Here is a 19,899-nt window from a genome sequence, read left to right as displayed (position 1 = left end):
AACATTTATAAGTGGAGACGTTTTTATGTATAAGAGAATGCAGTCTGATGGGAAATCCCAAAAGACAAATGTAGACTTGATATTAATCAATATGGATGAAGGGAGGAATGTGAAGGACTTTGATTAGTGTTTGTAAAATGATAATATATTTTAAATTAAGAGTCATAGCATTTAAAGCAAATATTTCATTTCTATTTACAGTGGGTTCTTTGCCTAGCACTGTAAATTTGTGGAGCCCTGGTAGAGCATTACTGTCTCTAGTGGTTTGTTAATTTTTCTCTGCTAGGGCAGTATATGCAGGGGGCAGTGAGGGGGCTCTCATTAAGCTCCTGGTTCAGATTCTGCAATGACCTGCTGTCTTGCTGTGATTTCTTGATTCTGGGTAAATACAATGAACACTGCTGGCACCTGAGTACTTGTTGTCAAAGCAGTTCACCTTGTAGCAGCTGGATGATGGTGTAAATAGCAATAGAGGGCCTGCTTCCAGGCAGAACAAATTCTACTATGGTATATCTCTTCTGGATTTATGCCATGTCATCTTCATTTAAGAAGTCTCACTCACTTGAATTGGAGGGTGAGTCCTTAATGCAGGGTGATCCAGCTGCAGGCCTTTTGGTTGCATCTTCTGGCCTGCTGCCATTTTGCAGAAGGACAGATTACAGTTGCTTGAGGAGCTCCATTCTGGGCAGGCCGAGAGCTCCTTCTATGCCTCCTGCAGTCAGCCACAGAAATCCTGACAGAAATGCTGCTGCCATGACCCAGGTCCCTATGGCAACAGTCTTGCATTGAGCCCTCCTGTTTTTCGGTCTTCCTACCCCTGCTCCCAGTAGGAGCAACTATTGCTGCTGCCAAGCATCTTCAGGGAAGGTTTTCCCTGTTATGGATCATTCTTTCATACCATTTCCTGGCAGTAGCGTGTCAATAGCACAACAGTAAATGAGTGTGCGTAGAAAGAGTTGTGTGACCTAGATCTGTCAACTTAGTAAGTGTTGGAAGCACTTTGGTAATATCTGTTGACAGCACTCAGCATTTTGAATGGTATTTACATGTGTGTTTTCACATATGTGTTCCTATGTTGCTAGTAATTTGAATATGAATGAACAGATGTTGCCTATATTATGAGTGGAAAGGATGCATTATATTGGTGAGAACTCTGAGTAGACTTCTAAGAATTTGCTTCTAATACTGAATTGCCAGAGAACTTCTCACATAAGATTAAATTAAAAACTCATTTCTCTGTGTCTCTATTCTCTATGAAGATGATAAAGGTTCCCTGATTTCATAGTCATGTTCAAGAATCACATGCATTATAAACAGTGAGTTTTAAAAGAAAAACCAAAAAAAGCAAAATTCAAAGCTAATATAGAATTAAAAAAAGTTAAAATTTAAAAAATGGTTCAAGCGTTGGTAACTATAGCTGGTTGAAAAAGGAAAATGTGAAGTTATATAGAAAAAGGAAAAGAGAATTCAGGCATTCGGTTTTCAATAATTCTCTTCAGGTATTTTCATATATGTGGATATATTGGTAAGGAAATATGACGTGTTAAAAGACTAAGGAAAACAGAGATCTTACTTAAGAATCTCTGAAGTGAATAAAAACAGAAATGTATGGAATAAAAATCTGAGATATAGACTGAAAGGCTCAGTTGCTCCTTCTTACATTTCCTCTCAATTCCATTTTAAAATATAGATATTATATTATCACTCTTAAACCCTTTAAGAACAGTTGTTGGTATTGAGTGTGTATTAAATTATCTCCTTGGTATCCCTGTTATTCACACTTTACTTTTTTTTTAGGCTCCTGCTAACTGCTATTTGGTGGTAGTGATTTAATGCCAGTGCAAATACTCAGGTTGCTCCATAACTTCATCTTTAAAGAACCTGGTATCTGTCAAGGTCATTTCCAGTGATGAGAATCTGCCACTGTGACAGAAGTTCTATGCTGATCATAAACTGATGGATAAGAGAGCATTCTAACCACAGATTTTTTTTTCAGCTTAATGTTCTCTTTTCCCTTTTTCAGTTAAATTGCATAAAAACACCGGTCTTTATCAAAATTTGACACAGATGACATCTGAAATACCACACTGATTTTCCTGTTCCTTATGACAACAGTATAAAAGAATTATCTCAGAAAAGGCTATTTAAAAACATTGCAACCACTGAGATTACAAACTCCATCTGTGCTGAGACTGTTAAGCACTCAGGAGTTTGATTTTATGGATTTTGTTTTTTATTAGATTACTTTCCCTTGCCCTTCAGTTCTTTGTTGGCCTTCAGAGCCATTATTTTGCTCCTATCTTTTTACAAGTCTGTTCCTTTTGAGCTAATACGTCATCATGTCTATTTTTAGGAAAGTAATTTCTATTTTGATATGAAGCCTAATTGCTCAGTGATTACTAATTGAATGACTCCACTTTCACCTGCAAGCGTATCATTTGAGAGCTGATATCTTCTTTGAGTCTGTTTGAGGAAATGCTGAAATGAGGGCAAATCTAGAAATGACCACAGAAATCTGGAATTTCCTGGTCCTTTTTGGCACACCAGCACACCAAATAATTATTTGGCTCAGTTAATCACCTTTTGCTACAATTATTTTTTGAAGAAAAGCCACCACAATTATATAGCGAATATCCATAAGATATCCACTTGGTTGATTGTTCATGGTTCAGTGAGCAGATGTAGATATGCTTCATCATATCAAACATTAATTTATGCAATTTATTTTTTGATTTGACTGTGATTTTTGATCATGTATAGATCTGACCAACCTACAGTCATTGAGTATATAAAATCTTGTCTGGTGATTGGATGGTACAGACTATAATTTAAAGCAGGTAATAGATTTAATGTGGATTTATCAAAAATATGTTGGTTCAGGCTTGTTCTTTAAGCTGTGAATAGATTTCCTTGCAGAGTTGAACAAATTAATCCGATGGCATGATAGAATCTTTAGCCATTTTCAGCAGTGTGGCTGATCTGCTTGATACCCCTGAATTTCAACAGGAAATTCAGACAAAGCTTGCAAGGGCTGTTGACATGTTGCATTGTGCAGAACCAGGTAAGTGGCAGTGGCCACTCATCACTCTTTATTACACACATACACTTTTGTCCAGCCCATGGATGGACCATTTGTTTACTTATTTTCATTTTGCCTGTGCATTAGAACAGCAATACTCCATTATCTTCCTCTAAGTAAATGTCTGTTTTTGCAGTGTCTGGAATTCTTGTGACGATTTTTGGTCTTCTGCCCACTTTGAAGTAACATCACCAGATTTAGTCAATATAACCTTTTCCCTTTAAGGAATTTCTGTTCCTCCATTATTAGTTTCTCTTAAAGTTGGATTGTATCACTTTGTATATAGGCATCACAGATGTCAGATAACTGGAATATTAGTCTCCTAAATTCGATTACATTCCTATTGCAGTAATCTTTAGTAGCTGAGTCTCCCTGTAGACTCTGTGGCAATAGTGCTGTGACACTCTGACTGCAGAAACCATATCAAATGGATCTGTCCTGATCTTCCTCTGTTCCAAGCAAAGTCAAAAAGATTAGCCTGATGTAAAGAGTTGTGCCTCATAACAAGGGGTGATTCAACAGATTTAGAATGATTGATATGAAGAGCTGAAATGTAAATGACAACACAAGGAAATATATTTAACTCCTGTTTCGCAACTGCAAGGAAACTATCTTATCCTGGAGTTGTCTAATAAACAATACTCCTTAATGTTAAAACTTCTACACCTGAGCTCAGAAGGAAATGTGTTCCCTATGAGATCCTAAGTTTGTGTTTTGACCACAGCTTCACTTAGCTGTGTTTTAACCACAGCCTCCTTGCAAAAGGAGGAGCCTACCTTTTAATCATCAGATTATTTAAAGTGACCCAGATACAGAAAGCAAGGATTAGATAAATCAGTCCTCCCCCAGGCTGATCTTGTTATTTAAAAGCCCTCTGGTTTCCTTTCCTCTATATCCTTCTCTAAGCTCATTGCAAACACATTAGCCGAGAAATATTTTTGTTTAAATTTGTCCCCATTAGGTTTGCCACTTCCTTTTTCAAAATAAAGGAGACAGATATCAGGACCATTGCAGTATTCTCACCCAAACTATTCATAAGATTAGAGCAATCCATAGAGCAGAACAGAATTCCCACCCTTTCTTTGCTTTCCCAGGAATGAGTGATAAGAGAGCTTGTTTGTCCCTATTCAGTGTTACCAGTGAAGGAAGGATTTAGATGACTGTCGGAGAAGCTATCTGCTTGTCTCTCTCAGAATGTCCCAGGATTTCCTTTACCATGGATTGCTCTCCCAGTTTTTTGCAGAGATAAGCCTTCAGAGTGAACCATATTTGCAGAGTATTTGATAGCCTGTTATGACAAAAGATTTTAACTCCACCAACTGGGCATTCTGCTTTTATGTCAGTATATTCAGAGAGACAGATTCTTAGCTAGTGTGTGTCAAGGGGAGTATTTTAGTTGCAGCTCATCATTACTAATGTAATAAAGGATCAAGTCCATTATCTCTTCACTGGAGAAAAAAAAAAGGAATTACCTTACGGGATTATAAGGATTTTGAAAGATGTAATGTGTTAAGTAAAAATTTAAGAACAATGAAACAACACAGTTATTCATCCTCCAAGTCTCATCTGCCTGTCTCTTACAGTGATGATTGGTTAATGGCAAACAGCCCTTATTCCTGATCTAGAGGTACAATTTCAGACAACCAAAGAAGTGGAGTTGAGCAGAATGTCTGTGAATGCAAGACAGCAGTGATGCTTAAAGATTCGCAGAGAATTACAAGAGAACAGAGTAAAGAGAAGATAATGATAATTGGTATCACAGCATTTATGTGGGGCTCTTCAATTTCCCTAAAAATTCATGTAATTAAAGGGAAAATAACCCTATGAGGATGCCCAGTGCGTGATGTCCCTCACAGCAGAAGCAATGTGGTGATCAAGAAATACAGTATTGACTGGCTTTCTCTCAAGGATAACATACCTGAATGCAGAGACTGTGTATGGAAAGCAAATCCCAAATGCTGATTTGGAAGACTGCCCAGAATTCAAAAGCAAAACTTTGCCTCCACTTAACTGCTGGGCCCTAAACCATGCCTGGTATCAAGGTTATATTTCCTGGTGCATGACTAATCTATTCTCTGCCCATTATTCTCTGTCAGCTCAGTTCCCATTACAGGCTTCTACTTGGTAAAAGTGACACTTTCAAGGCACAGAACATCTTGATTTCTGCCTGTCTGTGTTTCAGATGGTTGTTATTTTACTGCTTCTGAGGAAAAAATCGTGATATTTGAAGTTCCTAAAAATAACTCTTCTGCTCTTTACATTTGTCACATAAGCTAGAAAGTGGCTTACAGTAAAATTCACTTCCCAGGAGGGGTGTTCTAGGAACTACAAGGTGGTAGATTGACAGTGTTGCCTGAACCTGCACCTCAACTGGTATTCTGAATGATCACTCATGGACTAACTTGATGAGCAACGTGACCCCCAACATCATTTATTCACTGTCTTTACAGTTATCTCACCAGTTAAGTACAGAGTGGCAACCATTATCGGTATAACTAAATAAATTAGTGAGACAGGTGAAGATTTACTCTTATTTTCTATGGTACTTTCTCTGTCACTGCATATCCATTTATTTGTTTATTTAAGTACTGCAAATTGGTTTTAAGGTCAGTCATCTCAAACAGGTAAATAGTCTTCCCTTATTTCTTTTATTTAACTGTTTGGACCCAAAATGAAGAATCATCAATGTCTCTAATCCCAGTAATTTCAACCTACCTCATAAATGTATTTTTCATCTTTAATTTTTACAATCTATACAAACCTAAGAATCTGCTGTGTTTAATTAATATAAGGTTATTACCACAATGATGAGCTTGTGAAGGTGTTTTATAGTAGATCAGAATCCAGAGTCTCTTCTTTGCCCTTACAGCTGTGCCACTTTACATCAAATAATTCTATTTTTGCAGATAATTTAATCTGTTCATTATGTTGTTTACTAGCACTTACCAACTTGTTTCCAACTTGTGAAACCCTGCTGAATTTTCTCAGTCTAAATGCAGTCGTTTGCAATCTGAAAGTTTTTTGATGCATTGGTTATTATACTCTTAATATTAAGAGCTCCAGTTCTGCCAGTAAATGTTATTTATATTTCTGTTTAGTCATAGATGTAATGAAGGTAGCGTTGCCTTATTCTGACTGCTATGATGGGATGTAGATGTCGCTGGTTTAGTTTAATATCTGTGGAAGAATGAGGAAACAAAGGGGATGAATTGTGTGTCACAGAACAAAGATTTTGATCAGGTTCTTGTCATTTTTGTTTAAGTCAAGCAATATTCAGAAGAGTAGAAAAATCCTGTAACAGTTACTGAATTTTAAAGGTTTGTGCAGTGATTATTGTTTAAGTGCTGTGGCCATTACTAAGAAGAATTTATTATCTGAGTGTGCTGTCTCATGACTAATCTAAGCCTGTCTCATTCATATCTTATCCTCTGTGCCAGTGTCCCTTTCTTTTTGGAACTGGCTTGTGTTCTAAGAGTGGAAAAAGAAGGAGACACAGGAAGAAAAGTAGAATTAAATTCACAGAAACTTCTCTCAGTCTAGATAAATTGCCAGGTCCTACAAAGGAATCAAGCAACCCAGAGAAAACCAAGCTTCTATTTGTGCAATATTTTGCTCACAGCATCTTTAAATGTATCTTGAGAAATTACAACTAGGCAATTGTAGTAAAGGTTACCACAAGATGTCTAACTACTTTGGTTTTCATTTGTGATCTTGACTGACAGCTTTTCATTTCCTTGATGTGAAGCAAAAGTGGAGGATAAAAGATAATCAAGATCTCAAACCAAAAACCCATAGAGTAAGATGGAGAGACAGGTGAGACAACTGATGTAGGTAGGGCTATGTGGGCACCCTGCTTGGTAATTACATCTTGAAGAGTAACTAGGAATGAGCATTTGTTCTATATAAACAATTGTGTTAGGTGTCAGTTATCTTTCCTAGTAATTTTAGTCTTCTTTTAATACAGTCTTAAACAGTTTTTGGAGGCTTTTAAAATAAAATATTATGTTTGAGTTTATTTTAGCTGTTAAATCACAGCCCTCATATGTCATCTTAAATGAGGCAAACTGAAGAGAAATATGTATCTGTTTTCTCTTTTTCCCTCATTAGCATGTATGTGTGTGTATATATATATATAAATATATGTATGTATATACACACATATTTGTATATATGGATAGATGATAAGGGCTGCATCTTCATCTGGGTAGGCCAGTCATTCAAACAGAGTGGTTTCTGAGCCCAGTTTGGAAGTTGTGTACTCCCAGCCATTTGGTACTGTGCACAAAGAGCTTGATTCCTTGAAAGCCTGCCCTAAAATACAGCTAAACTGTGTGGTTTTCTCAATAATAATCTCTTTGCTTCTTCAGACTGTATTCTTCATTAGGGCTTGGGTAAAATTTAATGATACAAATTTGGAGTCGTATTAAGACTTGCCAATTAGCGTTATTAGCTTGAAGAATCATTGAGAGCTAGTCATTTTCTCAAATTAGCAAGTAAATAAGTGAATGTAGTAGAGAGAATGGAGCATGAAATATACTCTACTTGCTTAGTGCTAGTTCCCAATAATAATTTTATATTGCAGTAAACATTTTTCAGTGTGCATTTGGGAGGATAATCAAATCTGAGTAGAATGTCCTCATGACAAATACTCTGATGAAATCATTGTGTAAAAGTGAATGCTATGTATCATTACAAAATAATTTCTGTTTTCCATACGATGCACTGAGCCTAAACGTGCAGACGCAGCAGAAGGCTTTGAGAAAATGAGAAGAAAGGGTATTTCCTCTTTTCCTGCCACATTTATTTACTATAGTCGCTATTTTTACTTCAATTTTGGAATGTGTTGATTCAATATGAGATGATAAGCTCAAGGAAAATTTATTGTAATTAAAATATTTTTCCCTTTCAAGCCCCAAGAAAACTTCTGCATCCCGTTTACATACTAATACAAGCAAGAGAGAGGTTGTTCTCTGCAGTACATCCATGAAACGTTATTAACCAGAATGTCTTGGGTTTGTTAGTAGACGGTGTGAGTAATGAAACAAGTCTAGGCTTTTCTTCGGTTTGCAGAGGTCTGGCATCTAGAACTTTGAAGTATCTGTAGAACAGAGAAAACAAGTATTGGAATGTTGCTCTTTGAAACTAAAAGATGAGAAACTGGGAAGGGAATTTTCGATTCAAAAAGTAAATAGAAAGGAGGGAGGGATATGCTTTTGTTGTGAAAATTTCCATTTAACTCAAGGTCTGTCTGAGAAAGAAACTTGTGTAGGAGACAGACAGAGGAGCAGGCACACCATAGTCTTTCAGAGAAACCGTACTGAGTGGGAGGAAACATGGAAGTCCTGGAGTCCAGGAGAGAAGAGAGAAAGAAGAGCTCCAGCAGGGCTAACAGGTTATCCCACTGGGTAGAGCTCTGCCAAGGAGAGCAGTAATGTTGGGAATCTCCTAAAATAGGAGTCTCTGGATAAGAGCCAAAAATGTTGAGGTCAGGAACACCACAATTAGAAGCTCTGAAAGCAGTTCTTCATTGAGGAAGCAAACTTCGCCCTGACAGTGGAAAAAATCAGGCTTGACCTTGCCAGAGGATAAATTCAGAGGAAGCTTTTCAGTATGTCTGGTGCAGGCAATGTTAGAAATAAAACTCAGCATGCTTTTGCAATTTCCAAAATAAGAAAGCTTTTAAGAAAATACATATGGTAATTTTACACTATAAATAAAGTTTGAAGGGAAAAAAGAGGCTATGATTTTATGTAGACAAGAGTTTCTTTACACACATTTGCTGTAGTTACAGGTAGGACTATAGAATGCTAGGAGAACATACCTGATGTGGTGGGCAGTCTGGATCAGTGTTGGGAGTGGGTGGGATAGCATATAGTATTTCTAAATGATAATGAAATCATATATGTATTGTGTATGGTGTTCTAATCTATGGTTTATTGCCCTGATCCTGTTCCAGTGTTAAATTTTTTATCAAATAGGTTTACTTTGGCTTGAAAATTCTCATATTCTCTACATATATGAGTGCATATGTGATCCTTGTATTCATCCATACAATATTCAATGAAGTATTTTGCAAAATACATGAACCAATTAAAAATGCTACATTACACTTTAGTATTAAAATACTAATCGGGCATGTGGAAGATTACTGCTAGTTATAGGTTAGTTACTAATAGGTTCTTTCCAGTGTGAGAAGGAAAACTAACAAAGCCAGCCAGCTTTATTACCTGCGGTTTTCTCAGTGCTGTCCTGTCCTAATGCAATTGAAAATAAACCAGTCTGTTCATAATTCCTACTGCCAGCTCACTCTGTTATGCCATGTGAGTCTTCTGCTCACATGCTTGCTGGCCTCTCTGCCACCGTTACAGACATGGAAGATGTGGTCTTGTGTTCCTCCTTTGTGCATCTGGTTTACTGCCTGTAATATGGGGGCAACTGGGGGTAACTGGGAGTTGCCCATCAAAATACAATTGACCTTACTGTTAAGGGGCTTTTCTTGATGTCTAACCTGAATTTTCTTTGCCGTAACTTCAGTAAATTGTGTGCTTTTCTTTTTGTTTTAGCGTTATCGTCACGCAGAATGAATCTTCCCTTCCTCTTTGAATAACATTATATTTTTTCCTTCAGTTTTCTGTTGCTAGACTAAATAACACCAATTGTGACGGTTTTCTTAAAGAAAAATAACTTCCCTGTTTTAATTTTTACAACGGTGCAGTGATTGTCTGTATTACAGCAGGATGAGCTCAGTGACTCTCTGGTAGTCCACTGTGACCTTCAAGTCTTTTTCTGCAATATTCTCTTCTAACACATTGTTCCCTGTTTGCCCAGTTTGCTAATCCTGCCTAAGCATTGAAACTAGCACTCATCCTTATTATGCTGCATGTCCATCCCTTTTCTCCAGGGTAATGGGAACCTTTCAAATTACGTTTCTCTTGTGTGGTGTAATTGCAGAACACCTTGTTCATGCTGTGTGTAACTCTAATGAGAGCGTTCAGTTCCATCCTCCAAGTAATTCCTGAGAAGATTGGAAAATATCTGCTAGAGATAGAAATGCACGCCTCAGTTTTGGCAAAAAATTTCGCTTAACAGTTGTTAGGTGCAATTTTTTAACTGTTTATGTCCCAGGATTATTGGTGGAAGTGCTAGAATTTTACACAAAGTCGTATTAAAAGAGATGCTACAACGTGTATGATATATGTCACACACCATACAACAACATACATAACATTTATCTGAGTAATCTTCTACACTTGTAATGTAGAGGACAGCAGTAAAGATATTGGTTCTACAAATAACTATGTTACCTTGAAAAAGAGACTTCATTTCATTGGGAAATTAATTCAGTGTTTCCATAGCAAGTTGGCTTCTCCAAAACAAAGTTCTTACTTAACATAGTATTTGCATTAATTCTGGTTAATGTTTCTAATGAATCTGCCTTTAGCTTGACTAACTTAGAAGTATTATCCAGAGCAGATTCTTGTAAGTTGACCAACTCACTGTGTGGTCAGAAATGTAGCTCTTATTTTGCAAGGCTCGGTTCCTTTATGTTTGCTATGTTTTATGTATTACAGAATTTTGTGTAATATATTAAGCCTTTGTCATCTCTGCTCAGCATGTCATAAGATGCGGACTTGATGTTCCCTAGAGGACAATGTCTTTGGATAAGCTGATGTAATAAAGGGATAAAACTTTTACTTTCCTGTTATCTTTCATAAAATTTTATTGTCAGCTTTACCATCCCTGAGCCATTGCCAGCAAGATAATGAGTGCGCTCAGTGCTTCCTGAGAATATATCAGAAGAAAATGTGTGTGAAAGTGTATAGATTTTTGTGGCTTTAAATGACACGAAATGTTACCAAATTAAGTTAAACATTCTTAGTTGTTCTACTTATATACTTGTAACAAGTTAAAAAGCATAAGTACGTTTTTAGCTATGTATTAGTTTGGACTTCAATATCACTGCTTTCTCACTACAGTATTTTCTCATATTTTCTCCCTAGAATGGTTTCACTCCATTATACATGGCAGCTCAAGAGAACCATATTGAAGTGGTCAAATATCTCCTGGAGAATGGAGCCAACCAAAGCACAGCTACTGAGGTGACTATATTGTTATTTCTTTTACACCCACTCTTATTTTCCTTTGCCTTTATATTCAGATCGCTTGGAAGATTTTTTTCATAAATAAACACATTGGATGGACAAACTGTTCTGGTAATTGTAGGAAGTCAAGGGATGAAATCCAGCCTGAATTATTTCACAGCGAAACATCTGTGTGCCTCTGGTGGCGCAGTGGTTAAGGACGCCACCTTGCAACACTGGAGGCCCTGGGTTCGAATCCCCCTGTGGCGCAAGTGGTAGAAGTGCCACTTTGCTACACAGAGGCTCGAATCCCGGGGGGGTTGGACTCGATGATCTCTAAGGTCCCTTCCAACTCGCACGAGACTATGATACTATGACTATGATGCTATGATCTACTGACGCCAGTGAGGCCAGGATTTCCACTTTTAGTATATTTCCATTACTCCTTTCCACTTCCCAGATATATTTGTGAAAAGTGAATGAGACTTTGAAAAGAGTTCCCAAAGGATGCAGAAATTACAGGAGGCTAAGATGGCCTCAATGAAATGGTAGTGCCAGGTGTAGTCCCAGTCTTGTCTGGAGAGAAAGGAGTTCTCATGGGGAAGATAAATGGCTAATGTGAATTGCATCAATGAGCTTACCAGGGAATGTGCTGGTTTATCCTCACATGGTTTACTTCTACCATCAAATCACGAGGGAATAAGTGTACAGAAAGATGGCTTTCATTGCTGGGATCTGGATTTCACTGCCTGCAGCAACTTTCAAGCAAGCAAAGCAGATGGAAGTGGAAGAGATGAGTCTCCATCTCAAGAGCTTCCTTTTGCAAGTGAGAGGCTTGTGGGACAATGGAGAAAACTTCTAGATAATGAACAGTGCATTCCCCAACTTTTTGTTACTTTGCTTCAGCTAAATCTTATTTTGTTCTCAGCTAGGAGAACAAGTGACCAGACTGTGCTACTGGCTTTGTGTTTGTTCCATATAAATTGAAATGAAATGTGAAGTAGTGGCAAAAAAGTTCCTACTCTCAGAGAGCTTTTGCTCATGCTTTTCCTTACTACTTGTTTTTATTACTTTTTCTTAGTCTGAACGGAAACTTACCCATTCCAGATTATGTTCATGAATGGATACATTCAAGATGATGGTGCATTTATGCCTGCTTTCCTTTTAATTAAACTCACCTGCTAGAGTTAACAGCTGCTTTACTATCCATTCTTTCAGTGGATACTGTACCATTTGATGACAGCTCCTAAAATAATCTTCTCTTGAAGCCTGCATACATTGAGATCACATTACTCTGCAGCTTTATGAAATATGAAGTCCTATGTGATCACCAGGCAACTTGGCAGAAACACGCCCTTTGTGACTGAGTCACAGGGGATCTTTGGCTCTCCCAGGGCCCAGCCAGGGTGCAACATGCAGTCCCCTGCCCTTAGTCTTTCACCAAATAACTTTTATTGACTGTGATTAGGAGCAGTGATCATTAGATTATAGGAACTATAAAGATGATGTTACGATTAATGTGGCCTCTGCTTGAACACAGACATCAAGGCATCATTGGAATTTGTACGGTTCTCTGATTTTGTAAAAAAAAAAAAAAAAAAAAAAAAAAAAAGGCAGGGAAGGAGAAAAGCCAACTGCCCCCACTCTGAACTTGAGTCCAAGTCTGTCTTCTGTCATCAGAAAGGTCAGATCTCACTTTTGTGGCCTGAAAAGTAAAGCCTGTCTATCCCCTTATCACTTACCTAGATAAGTTTTGGTTTCAGACCTTGCTCAGGTAGTGTCCTTAGTGATGCGAATATTACTGAAACGTGCATTCAGTAGAAGACTGAGCTGCTGTCTGCTTTCACATGTGCCCTGAATTTAAGTCTTATGAATGGAACAAAGAAGTGATACATTGATAAGGTGAGACTTTGGAAGGACATTCTGTTTGACCTCAGAGACAGGTTGTTCTCACGTGAGGAGGTGGAGAAATGAAATACGTTCTCAGGGCTCCTGTTAGCCTTGCCTCCTACAAGTAATAGGGACAATGCAGGAATGGCAGTAGCTGCTCAGAGAAAGATGGAAGATAAAGTGGGACAGATCAAGTGGTTGATCTTGTCTTTGAGGCTCTGAAACAGACACTGCCTTTGGATGTGCTTTTTCCCCTCTATTTTATGTCTCCTTCACTTTATATGTATAGGTACAAAATCAGGGTCAGGATGATCTCAGTTTCACAGGGCCTCTAATCCAGGATTTGTTCTCATGTTTCCAGAGGCAAAAGGCAAATGCATTAAGCCATTTTGGCACCTAATGTAGCCCCAATCTCAGAATTATCTTTGCAGTTCAGCTGTTTCATCAGCTGTTCACCACTTTTTATTTCACTGTACAGAATGTAATCTCTACTACAGAAAGAAACTGTATGAGTATAGTTGTTACAATACACCTACCCACAGTTCAGCTCAAAAGGGAGTGAACGTTATTAGTTTACTAGAGGAGAAAATTGCTTTGGCAATTCTTCAGATGCTTCTTTCAACGTTAGCTCTCATTCCTTCCCAACTTTCCCCTTATTATTTTACATCTTTCTATTTTCCTATTCCCAGTCAGTTCTGTCTCTTTCCTATGCCTTTTACAATGCATCTCAATTAGTTTGCTGTTCCTTCTGATCTACATACAGAAAATTTTGATTTATTCCCTTCCCTTTTTGTAGCACTATTATCCACCAGCCTTCTTGTCAGAGACTCAGTTTGAGGGTTATACTGTTCTTCATGGTTTAGCTGCCTTCTAGCCCAGCATGTGAACATAGTACATGTGCTTAGACAATATGCAAGACTTGAACTTTTAGTTCTGTTGTTTTAGGTTTAGTTTTATAGATGAGTAGGCAGTACTTCAATTGAGACTCAGTTTTGAGCCTGTGATGCATTTTAAAGCATTGGGAGTTCAGGGCAAATGTGGCAGAGTGTGAAATTTTGAAAACAATTTTAAAGCAAATCTAAAAATACAAGGGAAAAACAGATTTTTCAGATTTCCAGAAATAATGTAATGTTTTTCCACTTGGAATTTGAATAAATTGCTAAATATTAGCTGGCTTTTGTGAGTTATAGGCTATATGTTAATTAGAATGGGAAACAAAAGCATCTGGAGATATGTTTTCTTCTACGAAAATCTTGCTAGAATACACATTGTGTTCCATTTTATGACAAGTAAGGAGGTCAGATACTGTAGAATGATCCTGTTACCATACTTAAGCAAACAAACAACACTTTGAATTAAAAAAAGAATTCTTCTGGTATGTTTGAAGTCACATCTGGGTTAAAACATTGCGCCTCTGATGCCATTTCATTGGTGTGCATTGTGGTGCAGAGGCAGAAAAGAGTTGTTGATGTGCTTAGCATATTTCTGTATGTGCACAGTGCTGTGCAGTTCACTGAATCTCTGTGTCCTTCATCTTACTGAGTATGTTTTGTTTTCTTCCCTTGCAGGATGGTTTCACTCCCTTAGCTGTTGCTCTGCAACAAGGGCACAATCAAGCAGTGGCTATCCTGCTGGAAAATGACACCAAGGGGAAAGTGAGATTACCAGCTTTGCACATTGCTGCCAGAAAAGATGACACCAAATCAGCAGCGCTCCTACTGCAGAACGACCACAATGCTGATGTGCAGTCCAAGGTAACATGATGCTGGCCTACAGGAAACAGGGCACTCATGTGGCTGAGTGCCGATGGGCAGCCAGCTTTTGCTTCCTTCATCTTAAGGGTTAAAGGTAATTTCTTCTGTGGGGAAAGATGAGTCTCTAGACCAGTATCACCAGTAATGTTTCTACTTCTGCCTTGTTTAGCCACACTGTAATTACAAGCTACAGTTTTTTGTTTTTTGGGTTTTTTTTTGCTTTTTGTTTATATCTCTCATTTCAGTGATAACCAACTTTCTATTATTATTTATAAACCAAAGAAATAGAAATGGAAGCAAAATCACTGCTTCCCTATCAAATAGGATACTGGTTTATTGCCTTTGGGAAAATATGTTGTATTTAATATTAATGCATGCTTGGATGGCTTTTCCCATTATAACAGCATAACTCATTTCAAAAAGCAACTTAGTTCTTGGTTTTGCAGCCAATCTTTAATATCTTTCCTCTTTTTCCCAAACCATGCTGCATCAGATGATGGTGAATAGGACGACTGAGGTACCGAGATCAAACATTTTTAATTATTCTTTCTATTATTTATAATTATTTTCTCTGCTCTGTGACAACGTTTATTATTTGTCATAAAAAGCGAAGTTATGACTCTTTTTTAATCCGTAACATTTCGTCACTCAGCAAACCTGTTATTATTCATTCTTTATCTTAGAATTCTTTTTAATTTGTAACTGTTACTGTAGTTACCATATTAAGTAAACTTTTCAGAACTCACATTCAGTTCAAAGAAGTCTGAAGCAAGTGGTGGAGCTAGAACACTGAAGATGTTTTTCTAGCTCACTAAATGCACTTAACTTGGCATAACTAAATTAAGGTATCTGGCTGAGCCAGAAACATTGTAAAATACATTTTCAGTAGAAAAAATAACTGAATCCTCCAAGGTAAAAAAAAAAACAACTTGTTCAGAGCATCTGTTTATTTTTACCACTGTTCTTATGATCTTGTCAATAAAGTTTTCAGAAGTCCTTAAGAGATAATACATAGTGCGTTTTTTTAATATCGACTGTGGAAGTAATGACTCTTTGAGCATGTCTCCTAAAAATGTTACATCAGATCAGCTAGAACTGTGATTTATCCCCTAGTAATTATTGTCACATTTAGGATAAAGCAGTATTTCCAAGAACACAGTCATTGTTTGAATCCTGCCTTTTAAATGATCATTTCTTTGTTAGATGAGATGAATGAATTCTGAATGCATGCACACGTGAATATGCTCCACATTTGGTGTGTACACGCGTGAGCAAATTGCTGTGAGGCAGCCTGCAATGGGAACTGAAATAACAATGGCTTCTCACTGTCATCTGCCTATGGACATGTTCTTCTCTAGCAGTAAATGTAAAGCAGTTTACAACTTTTTCACTGGCTGTTACATTACTTCTAAGTACCTTGCATTTGTCACAGTGCAAATACATGTGCTGAGAAGTTGTATTAATACAACATAAATTTACTCTATAACTTAATACAGTATTGTACTTGTATGCCTATATCCTCAGCAGACATTTTCCTGGTAATTTACCACAGCAACAATTCTGTGAATTTAATGACTGTTTTTAGTTAGACCAGGATCACCTGTAACATGGCAAAGAAGTTAATTGAAGTAGCTTAAAATAATAGGCTGACTGCTCTGTCAAGAATAAAATAGATTTCAGGGCTCAACATCTGCCTTTATTCCACATTTTAATGCAAATATTTATACATTGCTTTATTCCATGAGCAGTTTAATAGTTGGTACACTGAAAGAAAAGTAGTTGAATATACAGTGCAGTGCAGAAGTGAAAAGTATTTCTCTTTCCCATAACTGCTAGCAAGACTGTAAAATCAAATCAGTGTAAAGCTCTTCAGGGAAACCTTCAAAAACGAGGTCCTTTCTACTTGAATTACTTATGAGACTAAAAGCTTGTTGGGTGTCCTACTTTCTTTTTTATTCTGTTGTCAAGTAATTTGGTATCTTCTAGCTGAAGAATGTTTCGCCTTCTAGTGCTCTAGAGGCAATCATGTATTTTCTGACATATAGATTGCAAAGTTTCTTCAGATCCATTGAGATCTGAAATGTATAAAAAGTAAATAATTATGGTTCTTATAACATGTAGCTTGCTTAGTAAAGTTTCTCATATAGACTAAGCTCCTGGTATTGAATATCTTCTGCTTTCTTTTTAAAAGAGAAGGAAGGGTGTTCTCAAAATTTGTAATTCTTAGATGGGTACAAGAAGAGTCCAAGGACTTGTGTTGACTTTAAGGCAGAACTACTGAACAGGTGCAGGTTAAAAGACCTGTGTTGTTTCTGAACTGTAGTAAGGAAATTACCTTTAATTTCTTTTAGAATTAATGATATATTAATGTTTTCTGGAATGAATGCTACTGACCTCTTATTGGCATGCAAAAAAAATGAAAGTATGAAGCACTTTTGATAATTTCCCACATGAAAACTATATACTCTGCCTGAAAGACTTTGCTATATCATAGGTAAACTCAGTAAATTCAACACAATTATTTGTCAGTAACTTTTAAAATCAAGTTCTAGTTAAGTTGATTGTATTATATAAATTGATTTCTATAAATAAAGACTGTTTCTTTTTGTAGAGTGGCTTTACACCTTTGCACATAGCTGCACATTATGGAAATGTCAATGTGGCAACGCTTCTGCTAAACCGAGGAGCTGCAGTTGATTTCACAGCAAGGGTATGGAGGAGTTTTTGTCTCTTTGAGTTGTAATGGCCCATGAAAGTGGAAGCGTATCTGTGTAATTTCTAGTCAAGAATAAATGAGGAGCAAAATAATGCTGAAATTCTGTTGTATTTAACTTTTTTTTTTTTTTAAATATTAATTTTTTTTAAAGTTGCCTCCGTGCAATGCAGCAAAGTCCTCAGAAATTTATAGCAACCAGTATTCCCAGCTGATGGAAGCAGGCTCCTTTGACTTGCTGTAGAGTGCTGATATGCTCAGGATGTGTCAACTCATTTTAGCTTTCTTGTCAGTTTGATACCCTTCAGAAATATATTGTTTTTTTTTTTCCTGTCAAAGATTCAATATTTGCTGTACTAATTCACTTAGATATTTTTGCATTTAAACATACTTTGAAATAGTAAATAATAAGCTACACTGCCACAGCTAGTACTAATTTATCCCAGACTACTCTTCTAGATAAGCTACTGCAGAGCTGCCTAATATAGTCTATATGCTGTACATTGTTGCACATTACTTAGTTTGAAGTATGTCATCTGGTGCTATAAGAACCTCTGATCATCTGTATATCACTGAAGCAATTGTATCACAAATTTCTGTTTAATTATGCATTGCCACACTTTGAATAACATTAGGGTTGTGCCTTTTGTACTGACTTCCTCCTCTTGCCTATCTGGAACAGGTATTTTTTCTTTCCCCACCCAAAGCATTTGCAAGGACTTTCAGCCTAAGCAGGATCTACTCCTTTACACTATATACATTACAGTTACAAGATTACTTTGTGCAGGATTCATGCATTCATGTAATCTGTGTGTTGCAAAGATTTAAATGCATCAGTGTTTTGTGAATATTGACTCATTGGGACTCTGGTGTATGTTTGTTTATTTGTCTGACTCTGGGACTGTGATGTTTGCCGCTTTGGCACATGTGTTGCTTTGCTTATGGAACAATCAAACAATGAATAAATACTCTTACTTAGAAAGGAATTACTAACTCTAGCTTATATGGTGCGTGCCTAGGTCTGATGCTCAAGTACATTTTTGTTTATTCTCTATTAATGTGATTGTAACATTTTTTGTGATCCAGACAGAAATTCACCACCATCAAACACCTTCAGATCTGTCATGCTCATTGTTTGTTCTTTTCATGGTGTAGAATGGAATCACCCCACTGCATGTCGCTTCCAAAAGGGGAAACACAAACATGGTGAAGCTCTTGTTGGATCGTGGAGGGCAGATCGATGCCAAAACCAGGGTGAGTGCTTCTATTCCCTGAATATATTACCATTATTATAATCCTTCTTGGGAATGGATTGCAATTTTTTCACTTGCTTGGTTTTTTTGTTTGTTTCTTTTTAAGCCAAAGACTGGGAACATCAAGATTCATAGCTAGGTATTCTGCTTCAGTAATTGTGTTACATGTTCTGTCCCTAAACTGAGACATTAGATGCAGCTGTTATAAATGACTCAAAAAAAACACCAACCCAATACCATAAAATATTCAGCTGAATAGAGTTCCAAAAACATTGAACACTGCATCTTCAAAAATATACTGTTTTGAAACTTGGGCTAAATTTATATGGTGACTCCAAAAATAATTTTAAAAGAAATATTTTTGTACCCTTTTTGTATTCAGAATCCTACCTTTAGTTTTCAGATTATTTATTTTATATACGTTGTTTTCTGCAGTGTCAGATTAAAGAATAGCAGGTGTTGACATCCATAGGAGGCAAAAAAACTATTTTCTTCAGTCTCTTGTATAGTCTGCCTGTATCACACAAGTAAATGCCAAAGAAAGTCTGATCTTCCTGAGGAAAGAGCTACACAGCAGTGGGATCTAAACTCAGCTAAGCCTTTTGGTCCCCTGACTTCTGTTTGTTTTTGCCAGTAACCATGAGAGGGAAAACTGTTGGTGGACTTAATATTGAACTGTCAGCACTGGTAACAAGTAGCATACACTGCTCCAGCAGCACATCACCTTTTCTCTGGATTAAGCCACAGCAATACCTTCCTCTTTATTCATTCAGGGCATAAGAAAAACCCACCAATTTATATGTACAGGATCAACTATTTAAAATTGGATTTTGAAGCCATCTAAGAAAATGTAGTTGTTAATGCAAACCAAAGATCACAGGACTTGTCCAAGAAAGCTGGTGTTTTTTTAGCACTTATCTGCAAGGTTTTATCTACAAGTAATAGACGATATTTCAGAACGCATCGTTTAGAGCTGTATATAGGAGCAATATTGTTTTTGTTTGCATTCAGCTGCCCTTGTGGTTTATTCAGCTGCAGCTGTTAACCATTTTTTTGCTTAATAAGCTACAAAGACAAAACACAATTGTTATGCAACTCTGTATGTGAATGTGATTTCTGATTTTTTTTT

At 37.0% G+C, this 19,899-nt stretch overlaps 1 protein-coding gene across 32 annotated transcripts in view; it reads left to right on the top strand.

Moving 5' to 3' along the window:
* ANK2 (ankyrin 2) overlaps positions 1-19,899 on the top strand; it is a 316,117-nt gene that overhangs the window by 194,649 nt on the left and 101,569 nt on the right. For 27 of the 32 annotated variants that reach the window (XM_032444310.1, XM_032444308.1, XM_032444306.1 and 24 more), the window contains exons 5-9: positions 11,080-11,178; positions 14,619-14,804; positions 15,298-15,321; positions 17,416-17,514; positions 18,673-18,771. In XM_032444310.1, coding sequence (XP_032300201.1) covers positions 11,080-11,178; positions 14,619-14,804; positions 15,298-15,321; positions 17,416-17,514; positions 18,673-18,771 — 507 coding nt within the window. The remainder of the gene's footprint in view (positions 1-11,079; positions 11,179-14,618; positions 14,805-15,297; positions 15,322-17,415; positions 17,515-18,672; positions 18,772-19,899) is intronic. The other 5 variants (XM_032444311.1, XM_032444309.1, XM_032444304.1 and 2 more) reach the window with 1 other exon arrangement.

The sequence above is a fragment of the Coturnix japonica genome, chromosome 4 (assembly GCF_001577835.2).
Source record: "Coturnix japonica isolate 7356 chromosome 4, Coturnix japonica 2.1, whole genome shotgun sequence".
Lineage (NCBI taxonomy): Eukaryota > Metazoa > Chordata > Aves > Galliformes > Phasianidae > Coturnix > Coturnix japonica.
The sequence above is the reverse complement of the archived record's forward strand: the minus strand, read 5'-3'. Positions and strand labels throughout refer to the sequence as shown.